The 23,210-nt window shown below is 50.4% G+C and overlaps 1 protein-coding gene across 2 annotated transcripts in view; it reads left to right on the top strand.

The window, feature by feature from the left end:
• Positions 1 to 23,210, top strand: part of AKNA (AT-hook transcription factor) — a 42,525-nt gene that overhangs the window by 15,374 nt on the left and 3,941 nt on the right. Inside the window, exons 5-21 of one of the 2 annotated variants that reach the window (XM_057549323.1) lie at positions 1,028 to 1,184; positions 1,856 to 2,010; positions 4,565 to 4,624; positions 6,669 to 6,796; positions 7,268 to 7,475; positions 8,754 to 8,908; positions 9,009 to 9,188; positions 10,031 to 10,277; positions 11,171 to 11,277; positions 11,909 to 12,120; positions 14,306 to 14,468; positions 17,456 to 17,638; positions 18,304 to 18,419; positions 19,077 to 19,223; positions 20,687 to 20,782; positions 22,399 to 22,515; positions 22,784 to 22,976. In XM_057549323.1, coding sequence (XP_057405306.1) covers positions 1,028 to 1,184; positions 1,856 to 2,010; positions 4,565 to 4,624; positions 6,669 to 6,796; positions 7,268 to 7,475; positions 8,754 to 8,908; positions 9,009 to 9,188; positions 10,031 to 10,277; positions 11,171 to 11,277; positions 11,909 to 12,120; positions 14,306 to 14,468; positions 17,456 to 17,638; positions 18,304 to 18,419; positions 19,077 to 19,223; positions 20,687 to 20,782; positions 22,399 to 22,515; positions 22,784 to 22,976 — 2,624 coding nt within the window. The remainder of the gene's footprint in view (positions 1 to 1,027; positions 1,185 to 1,855; positions 2,011 to 4,564; positions 4,625 to 6,668; positions 6,797 to 7,267; positions 7,476 to 8,753; positions 8,909 to 9,008; positions 9,189 to 10,030; positions 10,278 to 11,170; positions 11,278 to 11,908; positions 12,121 to 14,305; positions 14,469 to 17,455; positions 17,639 to 18,303; positions 18,420 to 19,076; positions 19,224 to 20,686; positions 20,783 to 22,398; positions 22,516 to 22,783; positions 22,977 to 23,210) is intronic. The other variant, XM_057549324.1, reaches the window with a different exon arrangement.

The following is a 23,210-nucleotide window of genomic DNA, read 5'->3' as shown; positions in this document are numbered from 1 at the left end:
GCTGCTATTGAATGAGCACTCACTTTGTGCACAGACAGGTGAGTTCAGTCAGCTGCTCTAGCACTCAGAGGAGGGTGGTGGTAGAGCCTCAGTGTGAACCCAGGCACTGCAGGGCTCACATGCTAAGCCAGAGATCAGCAAACTTTGTCTGTAGAGGGCCAGATAGTGAATATTTTCAGCTTTGCGGGCCATATATTCTCCATGGTAACAACTCCTCTCGGCTGTTATAGGATGAAAGCAACCACAGACGATACAAAAGCAAGCGAGCATGGCTGTGTTCACTAAAACCTTGTTCACTAAAACAGACCATAGTTGCCAACCCCTGCTTTAAACCGCTTGGGTCTTTAACTTCAGAAGGTCTTCCTTGGCCATCTCCCTGACTCTCTACTTCTCTCCCAAACACTAGACTATTTACCATATGAAATCCATCCTCAAATGATGGAGATCTGCTACAACTGAGAGATAATTCCTTTACTTGTTGATTGACTCATTCATTTAAACAGTCATTAATTGCTGTTATTATCAATGTAATGATAAGTATTGGAAATATTTTTATTAATAACAAATATTAATTATTATATTACTATAATATAATTATACTTGTTCTATGTTAAATATTATATTGATTACAATATTATTATGATATATTATAACAAATATTATTAATAAAATTATTAATATGGAAAACCATAGACTTTGGGGTCAAAGCAGAGTTATAATCCCAGCCCAAGGATTTTTCAGCTGGAGATTTTGAGTAAGTGACTCAACCTCTCTGAGTCTCAGTTCCCTCTTCTGTAAGATAGGCATATGGTCCCTTCCTCTCAGGACTGTCATAAAGAGAGAATGAAAGGATATGTAAGCCCTTGGCCCAGTGTTTGGCCCCCACCCAAGGGTTCCACTAAAAGGTATTATTTATTATACAAAGGCATGTTTGTTGAGCGCCTGAATGATGGCATGAATGAAGGTGAGGCCTTTTGGGTGGGTTTGCCCCAACCCTTGGCTCTGCTGTGCCTCTCCTCCCTTAAAGGTGAACCTGTACTTGGACCCGCCCCAGCCCAGCCACAGCATCCACACGGGGACGATGCCCCAGGGGACCAAGGTCTTGTCCTTCACCATCCCACAGCCCCACTCTGTAGAGCGGTGGCCGGGCCCCACCAAGGGCCTGCAGGCCTCTGAGGCTTCAGGTGAGTCTGGGAGAGGAGATGTGGCTGAAGGGCTCCTCTGTTGTGACCCTGCTCTAGGGACACTTGGTTCACCCTGGGGTGGCACTGGCTTCAGGCCAGGGGAGGGAGGGAGGTGAGGCCCCTTTCTGGGCCCTGTGACTTGAAGAGGTCAAATGGAGATGTAGAAAGTGTCTGCTTTGAGCCAGAGCAGCCTGGGCGAAGCCCTAGCTCTGCCACCTAGCAGCTGTGTGATCTCGGACGAGTTGTATGACAAAGATCGTCGTCCCTGTAGAGCCCTCACCTGGTGAGGTCCCCACTGGTGTTACCCCACTGACAGTCAAGACCAAGGCTCAGAGAGGTGAGGACATGTAGACGGTCACACTGCTATGGGGGAGGGTCGGGATTTGAACCCGCATCTTTCTGAGTTGGAGCCCACACTATTGACTGGAAACCCAGAGGCCTGGCTTGGCTCTAGCTGTGTGATCCAGGGCTGATCCACACCTTGTTCTCTCCTATAAATGGGGACAGCACTGCCCAGGCCCCTTCCTCAGGTCGATGTGAAGATGGCACGATCGTGAGATGGCTGAGCTGTCATTCGAGGATGGAGGTGGTGGATTTGAGGTTCAGCAACAGTCTCGCAGCCCCAGGAAGGACTGCTCTTGGCCCCAGCATTTAGTGGTTGTATGTTCCAGGGTGGCCATCAGCTGAAGGAGACCTGAACCCCTCCTCGCCCCCCAGCACACCCGCCCTAGGGTGGCTTCCGGAGAACCCGGGCATCACCCAGGACCAGCCCTCAGCGGAGCAGGCCCAGGAGCTGACTTCTCGGGCCAGTCGGTTCCTGGCCAAGGTGAGTGGAACCCCAGCTTTGCCCACGAGAGATGGAACTCACCTGGAGAAAGCAGAGCCTCTACCCGCTTGGATGAGGGGCTATCTGTGAGGCTCGCTCATTATTCCCCTGCTGGAGTTAACTTGGAAACAGAGCCCCCCTGACCCTGGTTTTAGAGACCTCCTGGCTCCAGCCTCCTCCTTGTCACCCAGTGCTAGATTTAACTCCCTTTTTGCCAGTGTGTCTCATCAAACTGGGGGAGACTCTCTGCCTTTTCAGGATTCTGGAAGGGTTATGGAGTCTCTACTCTACCTTCTCCTCTTTAGGATAGATCACCTCACTTCCTTAGTTCCTTTCGTTATGGAAGTCAATCCTCAGTCACTTCTCAAGGGGCCTTTATATTTTCATCCAAATAACTATGAATTGTTTGCAGGTCTGTTTATAACTATACACTTGGCCTTATTCCAAAAGTACTTTAAAGCAGCTTAGAAAATACATGCATTGTAACCACATTCTGAAAACGGAAGTGAGGAAACTGGGGCAAAGGGGAAGTAAGGATAGGAAAAAAATAAAATGAACTTAGGGAGAAGTGAATAAACAAAATGTTCTGCTGGACCCTGAATGCTTTATCAGACTCACATTTGGTTTTGAGCTTCCTAGTTGTCAATGCAGAAAGGGAAATGCGATAGTTATATCTCCATGTCCATAAAACAAATTCTTTCAAAGAAACACCACCATTCTTTCTTCCCTTCCTTCCTTCCTTTCCTTCTTTCTTTTTTGTAACATCTTTATTGAGACATAATACACATAACATACAATTCAGTCATTTAAAGTTAATGCTTCAGTGGCTTTTAGCATATTCACAGTTGTGCAGCCATCAACACAATCAAGTTTAGAACATTTTCATCACCCACTAAGAAACTGCGTATGCATTAAGCAGTCACTCCCCATTCCCCTTCCCCCCAGCCCCTGGCAGCTGCTCATCTACTTTCTGTCTCCTTGGGTTTACCTATTTTGGACATTTCCTATAAATGGATTCATGTAGCATTTGTCCTTTCGTGTCTGGCTTCTTTCACTTAGCATAATGTTTTCAAGGCTCATCCATGTTGTAGCAGCATGAACTTTATTCCTTGTTATCACCGCCATTCTGGGTCCTGTAACTGGAGAGATGTTTCTCCTTGTCCTGTGTGCTGTAAAGTAAAGCAAAGCCAAGGTCACCACACTGAGCAAAATCTGGGGCACCAACTGACCCCTAATGATCCAGGCTGCCCTGTCCATACAGGAGCCGCTGGTCAGGTGGCTAGTGAGTACTTGACATGTGGCCACTCCAAATTGAGACGTTCTGTAAGTGTAAAACACATACTGGATTTCAAAGACTTTGTGCAACAAAAAGAATATAAAATTTTCAATATATTTTTTTACATTGATTACATGTCAAAATAATATTTTAGGTTTAGAAAATGTATTATTAAAATTAATTCACTTGTGTCTTTTCACATTTTTAGTATGGCTCCTGGAAAGTTTTAAATTACATATGCAGCTTGCATTACATTTCTATTTTATGTTATATAACTTATATAATGTAATTATATTAGGTAAATTTCTATATTATATTTTGGCACTGATCTAGAGCTTTCCTAGAAATGCTAGAAATCTCCAAATTGTCTTTGCCTTTTTTTTCCTAATTAAAAAATTTTTGTGACAGTAATAGATACCCATGGTAAAGACCCTCACACAGGACAAAGATTATATTCAGTGAAATCTTTTCTTCCACTCTTGCCCTTCTGCTTCATGCAAAATGTTTAATGCACACACATGCATTTATAGAAATGGTCACATGAGTATGTACACTATAATGTACCTTGACTTTTTTAGTGTCCCACATTTGAATATTTCTGGGTAGGCAATAAATTCACTTTGTTCCAAGTTCAGAGGATACATATAGTAGAAAACCTTCCTCCCATCTTTGTACCCGCCCACCACCCAGTTCTCCTCCCTAGAAGCAATTAATATTTTAGTCTCTTGCATCCTTCTAGAGACAGTTTATAATATACCTTCTAGAGATAGTTTATAATACATAAGCAACTGTGTTTGTATTTTTCCTTCTTTGTTCTCTCCGTATCTTATACAGATGGTAGCCTACCATAAGCACTGTCCTGTACCTTGATTTGATGCTGAAAAGTAGGTCTTGGAGGCATTTACACATGAGAACACACACATGTGCCTTCATCTCCTGGATGGCTGCATACCGTGCCACAGATAGGCATTCAGACTGTTTCCTGTTGCCCCACGCCCACCATGCTGCCGTAGGTTTCATGCACAGGAGTAAGTGCGCTTTGCTGTCGATAAATTCCTGGAGGTTCCACTTTGATTTTTCCCAAGGCTGCCATGGCCAAGGCCAGTGGTGGAGCTTTTCTGGCACCCGCCTCTCCGTGCTTGTCAGAAAACCCACATCCCAAGGCAGGGCCCAGCTCTCCGCACCAAAGTGTGACTGTGGCTAAGTGTGGGAGTCTGTAGGACTCACCTTCTGAGTCTGGATTAATGGAGCGTGTTTCCTTCCCTTTCCAATTCCCAGGTGGAGTCCTTTGTAGAACTGCTGCAAGCAGGACAGCTGACACCCCAGGACCAACTCAAGGTACTGCCCACTTCAAGAGATGCCCTTGGAGCTGCCAGACAGCTGCTCTGTCTCCCATGGCGCAGGCTCTGAAGCCTCGTTTGCTGCAAGACAGACCAGAGAATCCCAGACATTGTGTCTCCTTTTAGAACAAACAGCCCCTGATTAGCTTTCCATGATAATGATCATTATATCACAATAGTCACCATTTATTAAGCAAAGATGCTGGTGTGCCAGGCACTGTGGTAAGCCCTTGATGTACATTATTTCATTTTATCATCATAAAAACCCGGCAAGGCAGTTACAGTCATCACCCCCATTTAACTGGGATGAACTGAAGCCCAGAGGCGCAGCTGGAAGGCCACACAGCCAGTAGACGGCACAGCCCAGACCCAGGCCTGTCTGATTCCCAAGTCCAGGGTCTTAATCGTTGCCCTGCACAGCTTCCCACGGATTATATTGCCTGTCGGCAACCAGGAAAAGGCCTTTTCTTTTTATAATTTTCCTTATTATAAAAGTAATTGCTAAAATTTGAAAACTGGGGGGAAAAGGGAAAGAAACCCCTAATCTAACCATTATTGGCTTATTTCCTTCTGGGCTCTGGTATTTCTAGATAACTGTGGTCATATATAAAATTTAGATTTCTGATGCATCAGCCAGGGTCCCAAGAAGGAACAGATGGAGCTCTCAGAGCTGCGGGTTTAGGGATCAGTGAAGGGACTATTGGCTGGGGTGTGGGCAGCAGCCTCAGGGAGCCCGACCAGGGACAGGGAAGCCCAGGGACTAGCACCTGCACGGAGCAGTTCCCTCCCAAGTCTCTTTCCTCCCACCCTGTGACCTCTAATAGATGCTTCCCCTAGACAGGCCCCAGGGGAAACCAGCAGGTCAGGAGCCCAGCTGATGCTCAAGGCGCAGAGCAGGGTGGAGAGAGGAGCTGAGGGAGGGTGAGCAGGGCAAATGCAACACACTTGGTTTGATAGTTTTTACTGTTAATATTATGTTACTAAGTATTATGTTATTATATAGATGTTACACACATTCTCCAATTACAAAATGTGATATGGATTGTATTATCTCACTGAGTGAATGATCAAGGACCTTGAAAATCAAAACCGTTCTTTTTCTTCCCCCATCTCCTGATTCCCCCATATGCAGGGAGATTGAGAGCTGTTGGAAGATAAAGCTTGACTGGGGGCTAGACTGTAGGTTGTCCTTGGCCTCAGTCTATCGTCAGCATAGGATGAGTGAGATGAGGATGATAAAAAGCCAGGGATAATGAGCCCACCTCCCATAGTTTTAACCTCCCATGAGTTAGCTACTGTCATGTTTACTGTGGGGACCTAGCATAATCGTTGGGACCATGAGCTCTGGAGCTAGAGGGCCTGGGTTCATATCCCGACTCTACAACTTGCTCACTCACTGTGTGACCTTCACTGACTTAAGTAATCTCTCTGTGCTGTAGTTTCATCCTGTTTAAATGAAGATGATAAATTACCCCTCTCATTAGGGTTATGTTGAGGATTAAATGAATAATGCAAAGGGCTTTAGACAGAGCCTCAATGCTCCATAAATGTTGGTTATCATTCTCAACAGTATGATGGTGATGATAATACCATCTGTTGTGATAGTCTATAAGGATTTGGGAAAAGAATGACTAATGTTCCAAAATCTACTGTTTTGAGAATCGAGGATGAGGATCTAAGGTCTCTCAAGTACTAGGTCCTTATGGGGATATAGTGATAGCATATTTGACACTATGACCATCATGGAACGTTGGGTTCTTGTAGGTCTACCCAGGAAGGACTGGTACCCTCTGGGGCCGGTGCCAGTGCTCTAAGCCGTGCCTCTGCCATACCAATCTAATGGCAGGGAGATTGACCAGAGCGAGCAGGCTCCAGAGGGTACCAACCCCAGCCTTCCAGATATTCCGGGGCCCAGAGGCCTCCACAGTCCCAGAGTCCCATGCCCCTCCCCTCCCCCAAAGAGCTGTCTCGTCCACTGTGTCTGTAAGGATGGAGCCCACGGGGGCTGGGCACTCAAGTCTTCCCGGCCTGTCTGGTTTCAGGTCTTCCAGCAGCTAAAGGCTGCCCACGCGGCCCTGGAGGAGGAGTATCTGAAGGCCTGCAGGGAGCAGCACGTGGCCCAGCAGCTTGCCGGCTCCACGGGGACGCCCGGGAGATTTGATCCCGGCAGGTACCTGCTGGGGAAAGAGGCCTCCAAGGACAGATGGGTCAGGCCCTGGGTTCCCACCAGGAGGGGGACAGTTTGTCCTCACAATTCACACACTAGGGGAACAGGGAGAAATCCTATCCCAATTAACAACATGTCCAGATGGGGGATACTTGAAGGCTGAGATTTGTGTCCTTTTTGAACTCCCTTCAATGAGAAGTGACCTTGGAGATAAGAGTTAAAGCCCCTCATTGGACAATGGGGAAACTGAGGCCAGAGGGGGAAGGGATTTACTCAAGCTCCTGCAGCCAGATGGAGGCAGAAGGGGACTCAGGCTGAGGCCTCCTTATTCCCAGTGGCGTCCACTTTCACCTTGTTGATTTTGCTCTCCACATAATCTAAATTATGATGTCAGATGCACTCTCCATGGGCACCTCTGGGGCCTCTGCTCTGAAGCACAGCCTCCCAGACCTGCCTGATGTTTCCTCGTTCCAGGGAGCTGGAGGCAGAGATATTCCAGCTGGGAGTTCGCCTGGATGAGCTGAAGGGCCACATAGACCAGAGCCAGCAGGAGCCTGAGCCAGCCGGGTCAGACTCGGCTCTGGACAGCTCCCCAGCCATGCCCTCCCCCCACCAGCCAGCGGGCCTGCCCTCTCCTTTGGAACAAGCCCCCACGCCAGCCATCCAGACCCTCTGCCCTGAGGTACCTATTTGCCCAGCCGTATTGGACTGTTCCTTCATTCACTGTTTTCTCCATTCATTAACTTCTTCATGACATATCTGAGAAGTTTGTACCATATGCCAAGACTCATGACACATGGTGGGAATTCAGTAGAAAACAACTGAAATAATAGGTGGCCTGTACCCTCATGGAGTTTTCTGTCTAGTTGAACTAGTTACCCAGTTACTTAACTATAATTTTGATCAGTGCTCTGAAGGAGAATTATGAGGTTCTACGAGAGTAGATAACAGGGTAACATATCTGAGTTTAGGGGGGTCAGAGAAACTTTCCTTGAGGAAGTAATGTTTAAATGAGATCTGAGGGTGAGTAGGAATTACTAGGTTCAGAAAAGCCATCTGGCAGGAAAAACAGCCTGTGCAAAGGCCCTGTGGTTAGAGTATGGACCCTGAGAGGGGCAGTTGTCTAAGAGGCAGGGGAGACAGGCAGGGGAGGGGAGGAGGCTGGGGAGGCAGGCAGGGGCCTCAGGATGTAGGTGTGTGGGTCACATCAAGGGGATGGTCTTAAACTCTGCTGGGTTTTTCAGCAGGAGAAGATACCAGAGGATTTGCAGGTAGGTCAGAAGCGGGGAGGTGGCGGGGCAGATGGAGAGACGTGCATGGACTTGAGAGAGGTTTAGAAGGTACATTTGACTGGACTTGGATTGGTGATGAGAGGAAAGGAGCAAACGATGACCTCCAGGCTTCTAGCTTTTAGTCCTGGGTGGATTTGGGGACTATTCACAGAGGTGGCGACACTAGAGAAGGGCTGTACACAGAAGGGGCTTTGTAGAATTCTCTCTAGCCCACGTCACAACCCCATGAGAGACAATCATCTCGAGTGCATCATCTTGAGGGGCTCCCCTGCTCCCATGGTGATGGTGTTTTGAGGGTCTGGGTGTCCATGTTGGAATGGAAATCTAGGCTCTGCCCCTCACTTCTGTGTGACTTTAGGCAAATCATTTGAGCCCCAGTTACCTGTCTGTGAAATGGGTTGTAATAACCTAGGTACTGGTGGGATTGTTGTGAAGTGATGTCTGTACAGTGCCTGGCACGTAGCAGGGGCTCAATCAATGGCAGTCAGTATCGAAGATCACATGATCCAGTCCCTACTTTTGCACACATGAAAGGATGATGATAGGTTAGTGAACCTAACCTATTTCTTACTCTTTGGCACCCAGCATGAGCCTGGCATAAGGTGGGTCCTTAAAAAGTGGTCTTAGATGTCTGCTGAATCTCTGCCCCTCCTCCTTTCTGGCCCCAGCTCGACACCATCAACATTGGCCCCCACCCATTGCACGTGAACTTGGATCTGAGCGCTACCAGCAATGAAGTAGAGGACAGGCCGCTGGGCCTCCCGACCCTGCTCAGGCAAAAGGAGCTGCGGGTGGAGCAGGATTTCCACGGCCTCCTAGAGCGGTGAGTGCCCACCAGCAGTGAGGCCAGGGTGGTGGGCCCAGTGGTGGAATCTTGCTGGCCCTGCTGGGCAGAAGTCACTCTCCTCTGTGTTCTTCTGCAGGTACCTCAGTGTGAAGTCTCTCCCAGAAGCCCTGAGGCTGGAGGAGGAGGAGGGGAAGGGGCAGGGCCACACCCTGGAAGTTGAGGGGCCGGCTTCAGCTCCAGGAAGAGCAGCGGCCACCAGGCTCCCCACCAGACAGCCCCCAGCACAGGCTGAGAGAAGTCACGGGGGCCCCCTCGAGTATGTCAGTGAGCCTTCCCTGCTTGTCCCACACCAGCTCAGAAACCGCAGGGGTGGAAATTGTCATAGTGAGCTAGACAGCCCCTTACAGTTTAGAAACGGCCTTCCTGACATGTAGCTCAGTGTCTCTCTAAAACGTGCAACATATACCATTGATAGCATTTGAAATGATTTTGGGTGTTGTGGGACGAGGTTTCTGGTAGGACAGATGCAGCATTAAATAACATTACTCTCCTTCTCAGTCTCAGACATTCCATGTACATCAAGGAGAAATCTCAGTTAGGGCTATTATGTCTTCAGTGCCTCTCTTGATCTTCCTTTAAAAAGAGAGAAAGAGAGAGAGAAAACAAGCAGGCCTCAGGCCCAGAGCCTTCACTAGGCAACAGGATCTATCTAGACTATGATAATATTGTTTTCATGTTCCTTGTATTTATTTGCAAAGTTAGTTTCTATTTGTAACACGAAATACTGGTCTTCTGTTTATAACAGTGACATAAAGTCTTTTTGAGTAGATTGAAGTTGAAATGGCTGGAAGAGCGAAGATGGAAGGCAATTCCAGAAGCCCGGGAAAGGATGCTTTAGCGCATCTCTTTCCACACTATTTCTGCTGCAGTGTATAGGGTGGGTTTTGTAGGCATCCCCATTTTACAGTTGAGAAAACTGAGGTTCAGAGAGGGGAGGTGCCTTGCCCAAGGTCACACAGTGAGAGAGTGGTAGAACCAGGGTGGGCCCACAGGGGTTCCTGACTCCAGAGCTTGTGCCCTAGACTGTGTGGCTACCGGGACAGGGCTGCCCAGCCCATGCCAGGGCTCAGGGCCAGTGTGCCTCTCCTTCCCTGCCAGGGAAACCGTGGAGCAGATGGCGTCTGTGAAGCCAGCAGACTTCCACGCATCCGTGGCCAGAGACAGGCACCTGCAGGGCCTGGACAAAGCTGAGGCAGCTCCTTCAGGCCCAAGCAGGCCCCCCCCAACTCAGGGCACCAAGTCTGCGGAGTCCCACCAGAGCAGTCTGACCAGCCTAGAGGGAAGTGGCATCTCTGAGCGCCTTCCACTGAAGTCTCTGTGCCAAGCTGGCGGGCCCCACCTGGAGGTATGCGTCTGCACGGGTCATGGGCTCAGAGCCTCAGGGCCATTCCCTGCATCTCCTGGAGCCTCCTGCCTCCAGGCCTTTGCTCAGAATGCCTGCTGCTTCCACCCCTGCCACTCACAATCCTGCCCAACGTTCAGGGCTTATGCCGTAGCTCCCCACACCCCCGTCCCTCTGCCAGGAGCTCCTCTTTCTCCTCTGAGAGCTTGTGATTTGCAGGAATCACAAATCACTGTGGAAATGTGACTTATGTGATGGATCCTCCCATAGAAAAACACATACGTATGCATGTGTACACACACACTCACACACACACACACACACACACACACACACACCCCTGTAGTCCTAATGAGCCCATGGTAAGGAGTCCGTACTCGACCATGAACTCATTGAGGGCAGGCACCCGTGTCTCTCTGATGGCCATCTTTGCACCTTGCATTAGATGCAGTGTGTCGGAGGTGTGCATATTTGATCAAGTTTATTTTCCCAATTCATCAGGCCCGGGCATTTCTGCAGTCAGGTAGGACCATGGTGTTCCAGGCCCAGCCCGGAAGCCGTGTGGACATGAGAATCCCATTCCTGCCACGGGACGTTTCTCCTCCTGTTTCTATTCTCAACTCAGGATATCTCTCAGTATCTCTCCCAAGGGCCCTGGCTCCCACTCCTCAGGGAAGCGGGACTTGCTCAGGGTCTTCTCGGGGCGTGGAGTCCCTGAGGTTGGCTGGGTGCTCGTGCTGCAGGACCCTCACACCCTGGGCCCGGCTGTTGGGAGCTGGGCCAGCCTCCCTGTCTGTGAGCCTCTGGAATGTAAGGCCCAGGCCAGGACTTGGGAAGGGTTTCCCAGTGTGCCTCAAGCACATTTCTCAGATTTAAAGGGACACTGTTTCTTTCAGGAGCCCTGGATGGCATCCCCCGAGACAGACAGTGGCTTTGTGGGCTCAGAAACCAGCAGAGTGTCGCCCCTCACTCAGACCCCAGAGCACCGGCTCTGCCAGATCAGGTATCCTGGGGACCCCATCAGTGTCATACACCTGAGATAGCCTGAGAATCAAAGTGCCTGTGAGCTCAGAACAGGGACAGATGGCCTGGGCGTTCTCAGAGCCCACACTTCATCCCCCCAAGGATGGTTCATTTCCCCCATCTTATTGATAGAGGGGAACTAAGGTTCAGAAAGGGAAAGTGACTTGCCCAGTGTCACTCCGCCAATCATCGACAGACTGGGAAATAAATATTTGTTGAGCAAATGGATGATGAAATGGTGAATGGATAAGGTCTGTAGGGAGGGTGACATGACAGAGCCACCAGATAGAGTGATAGTCTCCAAAGCTGGATGCAGGCCCCTCGGGCTACCCAGGGCTGCCTGGGAAGGAAGGATTACAAATTTTATTTCTTTGTATATTATCTAAAAACTAAGTTGAGCTTTATAATTTTGTGTGAGTAGGCAGATGTACAGTTCTGCGGTTTATAAAGAAAATGCACGTATGATGGGGGTGCATCCTCAGAAATACTGTACTGCCAGAGGTGCCAAGTCCCAAAGGTCAGGAGTTCATGGTTTAGCATGTGGAGGGTCTCGGCGGCTGTGGCCTCCTTCTGTGTGACCTCAACGTGTCTCTCCCTCCATGGTCTCCCAGCACCCGAGGGACATTAGCCCAGTCTTTCACTCCATCTGTGCCCCAAGATGCAACCTCCCACCGCCAGACCAGGGGTCTTCCGGTACCCAGAAGAGCCTCTGAGCCCATCATACCCAGGAGCCGAGCCCAGAGGCCCCCACCTGGCCAGGACAGTCCTCTCGGGCAGAGGGCACCCAGCTTCTGCCTGGAGCGGGCACTGGCGGCTGAGATGGGTGAGTGGATGCATCTGGGTTGGCCAGAACCTGGGGGTGGCTGGATTGCATGGGTTAAAAAAAATCAAATCAATAAGAAAAGTTGCATTATCCTTTAGATGCAAAATATCTTACAGGTTCATTGTAGGAAAATTTGAAATTGCTGGTAAGATGGACAAAAGGGAACAAAAGAAAAAATAATAAGCTAAAAACCATCACTGCTGACATTTTGGTGTAGAACCTGTGAGCTGTTTTCTTTGTCAATGTGTGTGTGTTTATTTACAAATGCTTAAAACGGAAATGGGATATTATACATGAATGTTTAATAACCTCCTTTTTTTTTTTTGGCTGCATCGGATCTTAGTTGCAGCACACAGTGTCTTCGTTGCGGCGTGGGCTTCTCTCTAGTTGTGACGTGCGGGTTTTCTCTCTCTAGTTGTGGCGCGCGGGTTCCAGAGCACATGAGCTCTGTAGTTGGCGGCATGCGGGCTGTCTCATTGAGGCACACGAACTCAGTAGTTGTGGCGCGCAGGCTTAGTTGCCCTGTGGCATGTGGGATCTTAGTTCCCCGACCAGGGCTCGAACCCACATCCCTGCACTGGAAGGTGGATTCTTTACCACTGGACCACCAGGGAAGTCCCAATAACCTCCTTTTTTTCACTAAACACCGTGTCATGAACACTGTGTCTATAAAATCCGTGATTTCATTTTTTACCTTTAAAAAATGCATGTGAAATTTTTATTGAAATAAAACATACAGGAAAGAATATAAATTGATGAATTTTCTCGAAGTGACCACAGACCAAGAAACTCAACACGATTAGAAGCCCAGACCCCCCTCAAGCCCTTCCCAGTCACTCCCACACCTCCCAAAGGTAACCACTGTTCTCAGATTAGCTTTGCCTCTTAAGGTTCACCATTTAAAAATTTTAAATTAAACTTGAGTTAGGGCTTCCCTGGTGGCGCAGTGGTTGAGAGTCTGCCTGCTAATGCAGGGGACATGGGTTCGAGCCCTGGTCTGGGAAGATCCCACATGCCGCGGAGCAGCTAGGCCCGTGAGCCACAACTGCTGAGCCTGCGCGTCTGGAGCCTGTGCCCCGCAACGGGAGGGGCCGCGATAGTGAAAGGCCTGCACACCGAGATGAAGAGTGGTCCCCGCACCGCGATGAAGAGTGGCCCCCGCTTGCCGCAACTAGAGAAAGTCCTCACACGAACCGAAGACCCAACACAGCCATAAATAAATAAATAAATAAATAAATAAATAAAGTAGCTATTAAAAAAAAAAACAAAAAAAAACTTTAGTTAAAAGTTTAATTAATTAAAGAGTCACAGGCAGTTGTAGGAAATAATACACAGAGATCCTCCCCCCAGTTTTTCCCAATAATAATATCTTGCAAAACCATAGAGCAATGTCACAACCAGATATTGACATGGATTCAGTCAAGACACAGAACATTTCCACCATCTCAGGATCCCTCATGTTGCCCTTTTATAGACAAAATCACCCCCTCCTTAACTCCTGGTAACCACTAATCTGTTCTCCATTTCTGTAATTTTGTCATTTCAAGAATGTTATAGAAATGGAATCGTATAATATGTAACCTTTTGGGATTGGCTTCTTTTTCACTCAGCATACTTTTCTGGAGATTCATCTAGATTGTTCCATGAATCAATAGTTTGTTCCTTTATATATTGCTGATTAGTCTTCCAAGGGCTCATTGTTTTAATGCGTGGGCCAGATGAGTGGTTTGTAACCTCTGGTCACCCATCCCTTTGAGAGGCTAGTTAAAGTTTTGAATGCTCCCCCAAGAAACATGCACACAGGCAAAGGTGTGACTAATTTTAGAGGGAGGTGGAGGCTCCGAAGCCAGTCCCAGAGCAGCCTGGTGATGCACAGGATCTGGGGGCCCTCGTGGAGGAGCAGGGGGCTCTTTGCAGGGGGAAGGCCCTGGAGACTTGGATCTGATGCCAAAATGGTGGATGGCGGAGGGAAATCTAGTTATAAACAGCTCTGCAGGCCCGCTTTGCTCCCAGCAAAAAGCACACCTTCTTCCTGTTTTGAGGGTCATCGACCTCAAGAGGAGCTTCATTCGTGACCTCAGCCAGGCCCCATCTCGTCACCCCCACCACCCTTCCACCCGCACAGGTTCTCACTTCAAGGGTCCTCTCTGTGTGAACTCACTCTGGCCCCTTTCTGCCTCCCTAGTGGTCCCTGGCTCAGAGTTCAAGGGGCGAAAGCAGCTTTCTGAGCAGCTCCCCCACGGCGCGACAATCAGCCCACCCCCGACCCTGGCCCCTGCAGCAGCCGCTCCACCCCATGGGCCCGCAGAGACCACCTCCACCTTCCTCCGCACCAGGACGGGGCGAGAGTAAGTTGCATACTTGGGCGCCGCGGATTCAAGCTCATCATAGAGACAGGAGGGTGGGGCCCACGGGAAGCACGGGCTTTCTAGGGTCTCCATCCAGTGGCGGCTGTGCTGAGGCCAGACGGACCCAGGCATCCTGCCTCCCAGCTCAGGGCTGCTCCTGTGGGACGTCATTGATCTAGATTCTGAGGACACTTCTCCAGCCGGTGGGAAATGACCTAGAGGTTCACCTTGCTGGTGCTAAGACCCCTCTGCCTGTCTCCCAACATTTCCCTTCCAAGACAGGTCTGCACTTCCCAGGGGTGTGTTTTCTGCAGTTTACACATTCATTGTATGAAATGGGAAGGGACAGTTTTTTCAATTTTTTCTTTTTAATCCAAGTGCAGTTTTTCTACTGAGAAAGTTTTCTCCTCGCTTCATTAAACAGAAATGGGAAAAGAGGTTAGTCAGTCCTCTTACTTCTCTTCTGAGTAGCTTTTGGCCAATAATCAATCACAGGCCTTTGTTGGGTTGGGGTGTTGGCTTCCAGGCCTGAGTTTAGTAAGTTCACTGCTGCAGTCTCCTCTGATATCTGCAAGGGAATGAGAGGCTTATTTACCTACAGTATGCCAGCCCCTGGGAATACAATAGTGGGCAAGACAGTCCTTGAGCTCGTAAGGCTCACCATCTTGTAGGATGGACCAAGAAGCAGGTGGTTGCACCCCCAGTGTGATGGCACAGGGCTGAAGGACTGTGGGAGCACAGAGAAGGGGCATCTACCCCAGTCAGAGGCTTCAGGGAGGGCTTCCTGGAGGAAGTGGTATCTCAGCTGAGACCGGAAGGAAGAGAGAGGGCAGAATATCCCAGCAGAGGGAACAACATGTGCAAAGGCCTAGAGGTGAGAGAGTGCCTGCCACCTTTTAGGCACCAAATGCTTACTATAGCCAGATCCTCAAGTATGAGGTGGGGTGTTAAACAACAAAAGCAGAGAGGAAGACAGGGAGACCTGGGGGAGATCTCAGAGGGCCTCAGACACACTTGGTTAGAAGTTTGGATGATGGCTCTGCTCAGAAAAGGTTCTCACTGAATATTCATGAATGTAGAAAGTCTCATCTAAGGACAATGAGGGAGGCTTTAAGCCAGGGAGAGGTGTGGTCGGGTTTACGGTTTAGGAAGAATTCTCTGACCACTGTGAGGGTGAGAATAGAGGCCAGGGGATTGCTGGGAAGGCTGCCGCACCCAAGAGAGAGGTTATGGGGCCAGCGGGGAGGGAAGGGAGGTGCATTTGAAAAGAGATAATTAGCCATTGGGCCCACAGGACTTGGGAGTTGGTTAACTTTTGGGGTGTTCAGGGAAAGAGAAAGGTTTAGAATGACTCAGATTGCTGGCTGGCCAACCAGTTGGATGCTGATGTGGAGGTGGGGAACCTAGGAAGGGGGAGTAAAATTGCAGGGAAAGATGACTTTTAAGTGCCAGCTGGCACTCAGTCACTAAAGGATTAGGTCAGGAAGACCGAGATCCTGATAGAAACAAGCCAGAGAGGACAAGTGACGCCTAAGGTGGTATTCCAAACCCCAGGCTCTCGTTCAGTGGCCTTTGGCCTGACAGGGAGCCAGAGCCGCCCCAGTCCTGCACCCAGCACGGGGCCTCAGCCCTGCCTTTCATGGGTTAACTGGTGACTGGAGTTATCACTCTCCTGCAGCCGCCACCCTCATGGTTTGCCTTGGAAACCCCAACAAGCGTTGCCCTGGGAATTGCCAGGGGAACCAACTGCCCTTAGACGCACACAGCGCCAGGCCATAGCCAGGGAGAGGTCTCCCGCCTCCTCCGTGCACCCATCTGAGAGCTGATGTCTGCTGAAGGTAGCACCAGGAGACACTCCCCCAAGAGTCCAGGGGCCACCAGGCAAGAACTAACCCTGAGGGGAGCCCTCACCCTGGACGCTGGTCCGAACAGTAGATGTAGAGCCTGCATCAGCCTGGAGGACGGCCGTGCCCAGCCCGGACCCTGATGCCCCGTGTGTAGGGGGGTTTGTGTGTAGCAGTGTCTGGGTGGAGTTGGCTGCTGCAGTGCCAGCGACACCCTCAGAATGAGACCCTAGAGATTCAGGGACTGATTGGGGAGAAATGCAAACAGGATTTACTCCCAAGATGCTAGTGGCTCATGAGATACCTCGCCAGTCACAGGTTGGGCTGTGTTTGGGGGCTTCCCCAGGATGACAGACGCCTTGCACGTGGCACCCCTGCAGCTTCCAGCCTGCTCACGCTCAGTTGGTGATGGGAAGCACCGTGTGTCTCTTTGTCCCTTCTCCACACACACACCTTTACTCTGCTCCCTCTTGGAGCCTGGAGGCCAGCTCAGTGACATTCTCTGAGCATCTCTGAGGCCTCAGGGGTTGTGAGATGGGCAAGCCCGCTCCTTGCCTGCCAGGGGCTCACCGTCTGGTTGGGGAGACAGATAAACAAGCATCTTCCGCCAGGAGCAGGGAGCTGGGCTTGAACAACGTAGGAAATGTTTGGGGGAACCCAGGAGGGAGTGCTGAGCAAGGGCGGGAAGGAACCAGGCCTGGACAGATAGTTAGGGTTTCTACAGACTGAGGTTGGGGACGGGGAGGGCAGCCCGGGGGCTGAGGCAGGTCAGAATTGAAATTTTAACGTGCACCTTGAGCCAATGCCCTCTCTACTCGGCATCCTCATCTCTATCTTGAGAATTGGTCACCTGTGTTTCAGAATGGTTACTCAGAGGCCCTGCATGCTAGGTTGGGTAAACCTCAAAGAAGGTTCTGCTTTGCTCACCAAATGTGCAGGGAGGGACATGAACTCAGAGGGGTGTCACGATATGTAGCAAGAAAAGCGGACACACGGGGAAGTTCGAGAATCCACTTACAGCAGAGTTGGACGGTGCCTGCTGGAACAGGACAAAGACCCGACATCCAGGCAGCGCTCTGGCGGCGGCTGCAGCTATGTTCACTGTGCATCTGTTCTTTCTCCTGTCCCACCCCCCGACCCCAGCCAGGCCATCCGTGAGCTGCAAGAAGAGGTATCCCGGCTCCGTCTCCGGCTGGAGGACAGCCTGCACCAGCACCCCCAGGGCAGCCCGAAGCGCCCAGCGTCCAACTTCGACCACCCCACCCGGGCCCGGGCCCGGGCCCAGCCAGCTGATTCCTCAGCCACTTGGGGCTCCCATTATGGCAGGTGGGTGAACCCCAAACTCCCGCCCTTGTGCCCTGGTGGGAGCTGCAGAAGGTAGAGTTGGCCGACCTCTGGCTCTCCCCAGACATGTGGACTCAGGCACAACCACACCCCTCTCTCGCTTATTCACTCATTCATTCACTCTTACATTTTTTTTTTACCATGTGATATTTGATACATAGAAGAATATATTAAACATATGTGTTAATAATAAAGCATGATACAGTGAATATCCCTGAACTCACCACCCAAGTGAAGAGCTAGAACATTTTCAGGACGCTCACCCTCTCACCCACTCACTCAGCAGCTATTCACTTATGATGACTTATAAAATCATCTTCAACTAACTAACTTCCGAGTATTTCTATTGGAGGGCACTACGTTAACATTTTTTAATGGACGTTGTCTCATCAATCCTTCCAACCACCCTCTGAAGTCATTGCTCCTATTATCCCCATTTGACAGATGAGGAAACTGAGGGGCAGAGAGGCTCAGAGCCATTTTCTATGAGTCTGATTCCAGAGTCTTTGGTTTTGACTTTCGTATTCTCCTCTTTCCTTATGTTATAAGCGTTTCTCTGGGTTGGGCTTCTCACTGATCATCTTTAAAGGCTGCATGAAACCTCATCCAGTGACATCATCTCTCTCTCTCTCTCTCCCTTTTGCTAGTAAATCCACAGAGAGATTGTCTGGTGAGCCTGGGGGTGCAGAGCAAGCAGTCCCCGCAGGAAGGAGGCAAGCCAGGTCCTCCTTGATGCCTCGGGAGGTGCCTCGATTGTCCCTGAGTAAGTGACCACCCGCCTGGACTGATTTTTGGAGGCCACAGTCTGGGCATGCTGGCTAAGTGGTCAGGGACCACAGCAACAGCCCTAGAGGAAACTTGGAGAAGTTTTCGGGTGTCTTTTTTAGGTAGTTGTAGTGCTCTGAAATACCATGTACTTCTAATGACAGCAACAGTATGCTATGCACGTACTATGAGCTGCGGTTTCCGTAAGGGCTTTGTGTATGTGTATCATCTTTCTTAATCTTCACTGCAAGATGGGTCGTATTATCCACGTTCTGCAGATCAGGACACCAAAGCCCGGAAGCACAAGGGACTTGCCTGAAGGAATATGGCTCTGGAATCGGTGGCCCCAGCTCACTCCTTTCTAGCTGTGTGGCCTTGGCCAGGTTGTTTACCTGCCCTGTGCAGTTAAATGGACAGCTAACAGTGCAGTGATAATAGCGTCCGCTCCTGGGGTTGCCGTGAGGGTACTTGACATGAAGCACGCCAAGCACTTAGCACAAGGTCAGGGGTCCGGATGTGTCAGCTGTGATTACTAAGGGGCAGAGCTGGGTTTAAAATCTAAGCCTGCCCCAGAGCCTGAACTCGTGACCCACCCACTCCCTAAACTATGTGACCCCCACCCCCTCCCCCTCTGATGCCCCTCTTTCCACCTCAGGTTCCGAATCTGAGCCAACCTCCCCCAGGCTGTTCTCTGAGAGGGGCAAGACCACCGCGGACAATCCACAGGCAGCTCGGGATAGAAGGAGAGGAGTGGGTAGCACCGGTCGGCCAGAGAGGGTCACCTTCCGGGGCCAATACACAGGTGGGCCAGGAGGGGGCTCTGGGTGGGCATGGTCCCCAGGGTGGTCTCTGTCCTGAGAAGGCTCTTCCATTTAGCCAGTGGGCCTTTGAAATACTATCATTTTTTTATGCGTTGTGTGATACAAAAACATCAGGGTGTCTCTTTGAATCTGGGTGCGTTTGTTTATTCATTCATTCAGCCAACAGTTTCTGAGGCCGCCCCTTTGTCGGGGCCCATGCTTGGTTCTGGGGAAGCCCATTCAGCTGGTCATTCATGAAGCGGTTTAGGGAGAGCTTGATGTTTGCAGGAGCTGGGTGACAAGGTGAACACGGAATCCCTCCTGGACTGCCTTAAGGTTCTGATTCCCCAGGGGGCCCCGTGTCTCACGGACTGGGTACCTGGCACCTAGTAAGGCTTGAGGTGACACATAGTAGGATTTCAGAGTGCTTAACATTAAAACAAATATGGATACGGCTCCTACTTTCATGAATCTGACTGCATAACAGAGAAGACCAGTAACAAATAAGCAATTATAGTAAATGTGTGAATTATAGTAAGTAAATTATAGACGTGGCTCTCACCCATACCTCACTGGGAGGGAGGGCTGTTAACCTCAGATAGGGAAGGCTGAGTGATGCAGATAAGGCAGGAAATGAGATACAATGTCTCCCAACAGAACAGATAGAAGCTGAGGGTTAGAAGTGAAAGCAGCAGCGCGTCCAGGGGCCCCAGTGCAACACACACAGAGTATAAAGTGGGGACCCTGCACAGCAGAGGAGACAGAAAAAGTAATTAATCAGGCAACATTCTGAAGGTCTTATTTGAGACTCAGGGATGGACGAGGCAGAGGATGGCAGGGCTGGGTGCAGACCCAAGACCCAACCTTCTGATAACCTTGAGCACTTGACATCTGCCAGGCACGGGGCAGGATACCTCACAGATATGACCCCATTCAGTCCTCCCAACAAGCCTATGAAACCCACAGTATGACTATCCCTATTTTCCAGCTGCTTGGAGCACAGAGAAAACACCACTGACTCCATGCTCAAGCCATTCTAATCCTAACCAGAAAGCCGGGGTATGGGGGTGTAGCATCACACTTTGTCATTGCTTATCATGTCTTCCTGGCCTGCTTTCCAATCCTGACCGAGCTTGCGTTTGTTGGTTGCTTCTGTATATCAAGAACTAGGCAGCCGGTCCCTAAATAGGATCTGAGATGAAACAGGAGTCTGGAGAGAGCTTACAATAAACAGACAAATAAATGTGTTTTTATGTAAATGTGTATATGTACATGCACACTTATATAGCTACATATTTATGCACATATATCACGTGTGTGCACGTGTGTGTGTGTGCATGAGAAAAAGATTGAGAGGGAGACTGTTAAACCATTTGGAGGAAGAGGAGAGATATCCTTATTCTAAATCGTCCCCAATTCTGCATCCATGCCCCGCTGACACTGACTGTTCTGGTTTCTTCCCCAGGCCAGGAGTACCATGTTCTGACCCCCAAGACTGTCCCAAGAGGCAGTGGCCCAGTCTCCTGTCCCCACTGCCGACCCGCTAGGACAGAGGATCCAGGTAGGGGATGGTACCTGGAGAAGCGGCCAAGGCTATGAGGCTGCAGCTTCTTGCCTTTGGCCTTGGGGGTGCAGTTGGGCCAGACATGGGCCACCCTGAGCTCTGCGCAGGTCAAGATACAGACAAGGGAAAGAGATTTTTTTTCTGGTCTTTTTAGCCCTCCCAGGGAGTCCTGCCCTCACATGTATTCCTCCAGGTGCTTTGCCTGAAGCCACTCTCCTTCACCTTGACATAGAGAAGCCATGAACATGATTCCGGAAGGTCCTGATGCGGGGAGGGGTGCAAGCAGCAGGGGTGCTGGCAGCATTGATGGTCTTATCTCCCCTCTGTCCTCCCTCCACTCCTCACCCTTTCCCCCAAACCCAAGAGTTTAGTGGAAGAGCAGTGGGGAGAGAAGTGGCCTGAGAATACGGACACCAGGTTCTAGTCCCAGTTCTGCCACTGACACGCTATGTGACATTAGGCAAGTTCCTTAACATCTCTGAGCCTCAGGCTCCACATCCATAATGAAAGGTTTGGAGATGGTCTGTGAGGCCCTTTCAAGCAATGATGATGATAATGATGGAGCTGTCATTTATTAAGCTGTTACTATATACAGGGCAACATGCTAAGGGTTGTACAAACAGTAATCCTCACAACCCTATGAAGTAGGTTTTGCACATTTTATTACTGTGTCCATTATGAGTGAAGAAACTGAGGCTCAGAGAAGTTAAGTAACTTGCCCAAGGGCACACAGCTTACAAGTGGTAGAGGCAGGATTTGAACCCAGGTCTTTGTGACTCTAAAGCCCTGGCTCTTCACCACTACATTGCTGTGCCTTTGCTAGAGTCCCAACAAGCCTACCACTCATTCATTTATTCAGCACCTTCCCATACTGGGCCCTGGGCCTTGTCCCTAACAAACTCTCAGCTAAGCAGACAAAACAGAATGGTCAGAACTGGGATGGGGGAGCACAGGGTGGGGCTAGGGAGCACATAACTCAGCGCGGTGGGTGGTGGGACTCCCCAGAGGGAGTGATGCTGAGCTGAGGCCTGAAGGAGAAGCAGATGGACCCTGGAATTCTCCCAGTTGTGGTGTTGAGGATTTGTACAGGAAGTAATCCTTTTGTACAGGAAGTAACCAGGATGCCCACTCTCCTCCTGCTCACTAGGCCTCCACTGACTCGCCCTGGTGCCCAGGGGCCGTTGTGGGCTGGTCCCACCTGGAGAATGGGCCTGTGTCACTGTGGAGGATGACCATAGGTACAAGGGCTCCAGTCGGGAGAACCAGGCTTGAGATCAGACAGAGGACCACTGCTTCCCAGCTCTGAGACTTGGCAAATTATTCAGCCTTTTGGAGCCTCAGTTTCCCCATCTGTAAAATGGGGGAGTGATGATGGTAGCTAGACCAGTGGCTTGTTGGATTTGATCAACTAATGCATGAAGACCCTGAGCAGAGGGCCTGGCTCAGGAGATGCCTCTCAATGTCATGGTTACCATCAATATTGCTGTCACCCAGTGGAGGCCGCTTGTCTCCTATGCAGTGGTCCCTGAGGGAAGCTCAGTGCTGCGGTAGGCTTGTGGGGGCCTAGTGACTTAGACATAATCCTCTCCTGACGTCTCTGCCTCCTCTTCCAGGTGATGCTGGCACCAAGGACCCACTGGGACCATCTCACACTGAGACCCAGCGATGTCCCCTGTGTGGTCGAGTTGGGTCCTCCTCCAAGGGGGAGGGCCCAGACTCAGCCAGCTCTGGTAAGGACAGATGCTCCGTCTCTTCCCCCAGCTCCCCTGGATTCTGGTGTGGGCCCCTGGGAGGGGATATTTAGCCGGGGTGGCAGCTTGCGCAGTCTGGAATGGAGCAAACTGGATGAGAATTGGCTTCCCCAAAGCGAGGCACTCCCGGCATGGCCGGCCCCGTGTCCAGCTCTAATGGGGCTGGTGGGGCTGGGAGGACCCTCTGTTCTCTGTTAGATCTTCCCAAGTGGTGAAACTGTGTCTCTCTGGTGTCCCTCCCCGACAGCACCAGAAATGGCCGCCACCAGGAGAAACGCATCTTCTACCTCCAGCCCCAAACAAAGGAGCAAGCGGGCAGGGTCGCCACCCGGGCCGCCTCCTGCACTGTGGTATCTGGCTGCCGCGCCCTCAGCACCAGCCCCTCCTGCCTTTGCCTACGTCTCCTCGGTTCCCCTCATGCCTTATCCATCAGCCACTGTGTAAGAACCTTCCGTTCCAACCCTCCTAGCCTTTCTGTCTGAATCACTTAATAATTAGCATGCAGACCTGAGTTGGGTAGCTGAGAACTCGGGCACTGAGTAGTCCTGTGTTTCCCCCCCGCCAACACTCATGTAGTCACTCAACAAACCCTGAATGCTCCCTGGGCACCAGCGGGAGTGCTTGGCCCTGGGGACCCAGCAGTGAAGGAGGCTGGCAGAGGGCCCTGACCTCTT

The sequence above is a fragment of the Balaenoptera acutorostrata genome, chromosome 6, assembly GCF_949987535.1.
Source record: "Balaenoptera acutorostrata chromosome 6, mBalAcu1.1, whole genome shotgun sequence".
NCBI classification, from domain to species: domain Eukaryota; kingdom Metazoa; phylum Chordata; class Mammalia; order Artiodactyla; family Balaenopteridae; genus Balaenoptera; species Balaenoptera acutorostrata.
The sequence above is the reverse complement of the archived record's forward strand: the minus strand, read 5'-3'. Positions and strand labels throughout refer to the sequence as shown.